The sequence below is a fragment of the Lonchura striata genome, chromosome 21, assembly GCF_050655825.1.
Source record: "Lonchura striata isolate lonStrDom1 chromosome 21, ASM5065582v1, whole genome shotgun sequence".
Taxonomy (NCBI): Eukaryota; Metazoa; Chordata; class Aves; order Passeriformes; family Estrildidae; genus Lonchura; species Lonchura striata.
Genome location: NC_140723.1, coordinates 3040142 through 3046179, shown reverse-complemented (window position 1 = coordinate 3046179; position 6038 = coordinate 3040142). Strand labels below are relative to the sequence as shown.

The window sequence follows — 6038 nt, the reverse complement described above, 5'->3', positions numbered from 1 at the left end:
CAGCCGCGGACTCCCTCAGGCCCCGCCCCCGCCGGTGGGCGGGGCCAGCGCGCTCTCGCCGCCCGATTCCCCGCGCCTCCGCTCGTTCGCATGCAGATTTATGCGCATACATTTGCATGCCGATGAGGCCGGGGTGAGGGAGGGAGCGGGTCGTGTTCAAAATGGCGGAGCGGGGCGGGCGCGGCAGCGGTCACGGCAGCCTGGACAAGAGCATCACCCTCCCGCCCGACGAGATCTTCCGAAACCTGGAGAACGCCAAGCGCTTCGCCATAGACATCGGTAACCGGGCGGGGGCAGCCTGCGGGGAGGGGGCGGCGGTGGGGAACGGGCGGCGGCTCCGGCCCCGCTGAGGGGGCCCGCCGGGGGCCGGGCGCGCGCGGGGCACGCTGGGAAGCGTAGTCTCCCGCGAAGCGCGGGCCAGCGCGGGTGGGCGCGGGCTCACTACATCTCCCAGCGCGTTGCGCGGTACGGGGGCCGGCGCGAGGCACGACGGGAGTTGTAGTTCCACCGCCGGGTGCCGGCGCGGCGCGGGCGAGGAGAGGCACTACATGTCCCGGCGGGCCGGGCGCGGGTAACGGGCCGCGGGGAGCCGGGCGGGGCGGCCCAGCCGGGGCTGCCCTTGGCGGCCAAGGGGGGACGGAGGAGAGCCCGGGGGGCTCGGCCAGACCGGCCGGGGGCGGCGGTGCTGGGGGGTGTCGGCTGCACCCCTCAGAGCGCGCCGGGCCCTGCCCCGGTGCGCCAGCCCCGAGTGCGGAGCCCCTCGGCCGCCCCCCGCCCAGGCCGCGGCCCGCGGGATGCTGCGGGCGCTCCTCCGGCTCCCGAACCGGCCTGGAAGAAGCAAAAAGCGCCGGGCACGGCGGCTGTGGCTCTGCTCGGGCAGGGCAGGGCGGCTGCGGGGCTTGCCGTGTGTCGGGGTCTGTCACTGCTGCCTCAGTCCCCCCAAAAACACCCGCTGCCCTGTGCGCACGCCCCAGCAGCCGACATCGCCGCTTTCCCAGCCCCTGTCCAGGGTGACACACGCGTTCAGGGTGACACCCGGCAGGGTGACACGCGTTCAGGGTGACACCTGCCCGCCACAGCCGGGAACTGTGCAGGGACAGGCTGAGCCTGTTCCCACTTCCTCCCGTGCAGGGATCCTGTGGACACCCACCAAGCCACAAGTGCCATTTCACGCATTTTCCTTCCCTTTCGCGGCCTCGAGATCTTAGGAGGAAAGCCAGGGAAAAGAAAAGAAAAGCAAGCTATTACTGCTGAGGAGAACGCTGCTGTGTGTGCTGGACAGTGGGAAGAAAATCTGCACCATAATGGAAAATGTTGTGTCCCTTCAGCCCCTCAGGAGCTGCTGGTTGCACGCCTGTGAAAATAACAGCTGGAACTGGCCCTTTGTGTGGGTCAGCTCGGAATTAGAGTCGTGGGATTAGTTATAAAACCCAGTTACATGTCTCAGCTGCTGTTCTGAATGGATTTAAGTCTTTAAAAACTGGGAGAGGAAGGGGATAATGCACAAAGCGTGGCTCTGCATCCCGTGGGGCTGGTGGTGAATTCCTGCAGCACCTGTGCCATTGTCGGTGTAAAGAACTTGACATTCCAAGCCTGAGCTTCAGTTTGGAGGTGTGGAGGGAAGCTTTCCCATAAAAAGCTGTGCAAGCCCTCACCTTTTAGCAGAACTGGGTTCTGTTTACCAGAAACTTCAAAGCACTGACTGGGACACTGAAATCAGATCCAAGGTTAGGGAAGCTTTATTGCTTTTGTTCCTGTGTCTGTCTGTGGTCACTCTATGTTGACCTCACTTAAGTTTTCCTGGAGTAAACTGCCCGTTTTTTTCCTACACATTGCAAGTATTTTCCTAACAAAAATATTTGAGCACTGTGGAAGAGCTGACCGTATCTTTCACCTCTGCTGCTTCATCTCGTGCTTTTTATTAGGCAGCAGAGTGCAGTGGCACTGAATTTAGCCATTCTTTAGGATCTGACATTGCCAGGTCTTTATTTACTTTCAGGACTTTAATGTTAACCCAATAGTGGATCACAGTTACCCTCAGACCTGGAGCACTGTGGTGGAAAACATTGAAGTTATTCAGTGTAACCCCAGAAATCCTGACTTTTGCAGGTCAGATGCAAAGACAGGGCAAGGAGTTGAATTCTGTTTCAAGGGGAGAGTTGAAAGTTTTATTGCCATGAGCAGACTGGAGGCCTGAAGGGGGTGATGAGGCTGCTCTGCTCAGACTTGCACATTGCTAACATCTCCAACTGCTGTGTGCTTGAGAAACATCACTCTGAGCATTCTCTACCCCAAAGCCAAGACCAGTCTTGCAAAGTAATTGCTCACTTCAGAGGGTCATTTTCTAACCAGCCATGAGTTTGCAGACTTGTCCCTAAAAGCAGGGTGAGAATATTATTTAGGTGTTGCTGCTGAAATACTCTGTGCACATGGGGGGCATTGCTCAGTGGTGGCAAGCCAGCTGGGAAAATCCTTGTACAGATTTGGGGGGTTTCATAAAGTTTGCAAACAAGGTGAATAACAGCAGTACATGTACTGGCCTGGCTGATTGAGAATTTCCACTGCTCATCCTCATCCCACATCAGTCAGGCACAAACTGAATTTATGGAGTTTTCCCTCCTGTGATGCTCTGGGGGTTAACCAGGCCAAGCAGTTCCTCAGCAAAGGTTCTTTCAGCATTTCCATTACTTTTCTCTGGCTTTAACTGAGGAAACCTGGAGAACCAAGAGCTGACATAAACATAAGTTCTATTTGCTCCAAGGTGAGGCATTAATCATAACTTGTCATCTCTTTATGAACAGGTGGTTCATTAACCAAGTTGGCTTATTACTCAACTGTACAGCACAAAGTGGCAAGAGTGAGATCCTTTGATCATTCTGGAAAGGTGAGAATTCCACCAGGGATCAGCTGCCTGTGATTGACTCACAGGAGTGAAGCTCTAGACTGGGTAGAACAGAAATGGTATTCAAACCCATCTAATAACTTGTTCTACATAAAACTTTTTGGGAAGTGTTTGTATCACCAGGTACTGTTTGAAATATTTATTTTTCCAGACAGTAAGTGAAAAAACCCTGCTCCCGTGCAGACATAAGTTTCCTCATGCAGAGGGATTTCCTGCACAGTCAGCTGCATGGGAGAATTGATTATCTCAGCTTAAGGAGAATTAAGACCTTGAAATTCTATTCTTCTTTGACATAGCTTGAGGAGTTATGTTTAATGACATTAACACAGTTTCAAGGGCAAGAAAAGCACAAATGTTGATGCTCAGTACAAGAATGTTTTCTAAGAAATCCTTTTCTCTTTTAAAGGACATAGACAATGAACCTTTGTATGAAATATCTGTTCAGGAGGAGATTACAGCTCGACTTCACTTCATTAAATTTGAAAACACTTACATTGAAACCTGCCTAGATTTCATCAAAGACCATCTTGTCAATACAGAGACAAAAGTCATCAAAGCCACAGGTGGTGGTGCCTATAAATTCAAAGACCTTATTGAGAAGAAACTGGGGTTGAAGTAAGTGGAACTGCTTTTTCTTCTGTAAAGAATTAACTTCCACCTACTCCAAAAGCTTTTGTATTTTCTTGGGCATGCTCAGAGGTAATTCATGTGACAGTCATTTATTGTACAGCTCCTACCTAAACTTCATGCAAAGGCTTGCAGGAGAACAGAAGGCAGCCCCAAAAATTTACTGTTTCAAGCACCATTATCAAACCCCAAATACTAAAAACTTACACTGAAAGCTGCCTAGATGTCATCAAAGGCCATCTCATCAATACAGAGACAAAGCCATCAAAGCCACAGATGGTGGTGCCTATAAATTCACACTTTCTATGCTGTAAGTGTAGAAAAACATTAATTTGCCCCAATATTAAACATCACTGGGGAGAGCTTCAAGGCACCTCTTGTGCTGTGATCTGTGTAGTAGATTCCTCAAGCCCTGAGGGCCTGTACTAATCTTTTACATTGTCCTTGCAAATTGCTTATTTCTCCTGTGATAAGCTGGGCTCTGTTATCTCTTTATTTCACACCAGCCCCATTTAGTACCTTATCGGCTGTTACTAATGATCAATTGATCAAGATAAGGAGGCACTTTCCCCTCTTATCTCATGTGGTGCACCTCGTTTTGGTTTTTATTTGGTTCTGACATACTCAGCTTTTCCCCAGCTCCAAACCAGAGCAGCTTCTCCACGGTGGAGCACACAAATAACTTTAGAGTATTTGAGATGAGTTTGTGCCTTGTTTATGTGTTTCCAAAGAGCCTCAGGATATTTCCTGTTAGAATTTCTATAAATCAGTAACAATGCAGAGACACAGAAGTTCACAGAAGTCAGTGTGTATTAGCTGACTTATCCCCAGACTCCACACTGGGGATATCCTGTTGAGAATCCTGCTACTCTTGTGGGAAGTCTGTGTTTCTGTTTGCTAATCCCAGCTGTAGGCTCCTCCCAGCCCCTTGAATCTGTCATGAACAAGTGCTGAAATGTCGAGGGGGCCTTTTGTGCTTTATTAGGAGGCAGGGGAAGAGCAATAGACAATTATTCCATGTTGGGAAATTGTTTTCTGAGGTAAATTTCCAGCTAAGCTTCCTGACCTACTTATTGCAGGGGTGCACAGACCATGAAAGGAGCAGGGCAGGAAAAGAGCAGTGTAAACAAGCAAACAGGATTATTTTTAATGACAACATGATTAAAGTTACTGTGTAATAGAACTCCAGCCTGGAGTTCTGGCATGGGAGGGGAGCACCAGACCATGTGCAGAGGGAGGATCACGTTTCCAGGGAGCTGGGCTTGTGCCACAGGGTATGAAAATTCTGCAAAGCGCGTGCAAACTCCTGCTCCAAAAGCAAACTGCCTTATCAGGAGGGCTGGAACATTTATTTTAGGTTTTTTTCCTCCCTCTCAGAGTTGATAAGGAAGATGTAATGACCTGCTTAATTAAGGGGTGCAACTTTGTGCTGAGGAACATCCCCCACGAGGTGTTTGCTTACCAGAAGGATTCAGACACAGAATTCCGGTTCCAGACAAACCACCCCAACATTTTCCCTTATTTGCTGGTGAACATTGGCTCAGGGGTCTCCATAGTGAAGGTGAGTGCTGGCCAAAATGCTTTGTTGGAGATTAGATAAAGGTGATCTGAAACCTCTCACTGGTTCAGATTTGTACTTGTTCTCTGGTAGTGCAAGGTTTAAAAAGAAAATTGTGCCCTTTTTTAAGTTTTATTTATATTAATTGCAGAGTTATGAATGCTTTCCTATTCACTGTTTTTTTTTTAATTACATTTAGTTTGATGTTTAGAGAAATGATTACCTGATGAGGACAAAGGCTATCAGATCAAAGTGATTTTTGTTTGTTTTGTCACACTGTTGAAGAGACAAAGTTTAATGTCTACATTTAGCATTATTTGCCAAGAATTAAATACAAAGATTTCCAAAGCTGCTTGTGGTGGATGTGCAACGTGCCCTTCTCACCTGCCACTTCCACAGTGAAAGGATTCCATCTCCACCAATTCCACTCTTCCAAGACCCTGCAGGCTCTGACATTTAAATTTGTGTTCAACATTACAAAAGGACTTTTTAAATAAATCTGCCTTGTTTGATTCACAGGTAGAAACAGAAGACAAATTTGAATGGATTGGGGGCAGCTCAATTGGAGGTGGAACTTTCTGGGGTCTTGGAGCTCTGCTCACCAAAACAAAGGTACCCAAGTGTCTCTTTTAAGGGGGATGGGATTAAATTAAATGCTGGGAGGAAGCCTGAAATGTTGGAATGTTAGGTAAGAAGGCTGAGTCCTGGACTTATGTTTGTATTTTTGACACTTCTGATGCATAAAAGGAAGTTTTACATGGAAAAAGATACTGGTGGAATATAGGGAGAAGAATTAGAAGATGCTTATTGTGACCAAAAGCAGTCCTGCTTGGGGCTCAAAGACAAATGATGGACAAGAGCCTCCTCAAAGTGGCCTGGTAACTTTTAATTCTCTTTTCAATTTAAAATGCCAGCCCAGTTCCTGCAATACTGTCTGCAGAAGAAAGCAGG

At 48.6% G+C, this 6038-nt stretch overlaps 1 protein-coding gene across 1 annotated transcript in view; it reads left to right on the top strand.

Annotated features, from left to right (window-relative positions):
- The first annotated feature begins 121 nt into the window (after window positions 1-121).
- PANK4 (pantothenate kinase 4 (inactive)) overlaps window positions 122-6038 on the top strand; it is an 18162-nt gene continuing 12245 nt past the window's right edge. Inside the window, exons 1-5 of the mRNA XM_021529876.3 lie at window positions 122-279; window positions 2802-2884; window positions 3309-3517; window positions 4907-5090; window positions 5607-5699. Of these exons, the coding sequence (XP_021385551.1) occupies window positions 162-279; window positions 2802-2884; window positions 3309-3517; window positions 4907-5090; window positions 5607-5699 (687 nt within the window). The 5' untranslated portion in view covers window positions 122-161. The remainder of the gene's footprint in view (window positions 280-2801; window positions 2885-3308; window positions 3518-4906; window positions 5091-5606; window positions 5700-6038) is intronic.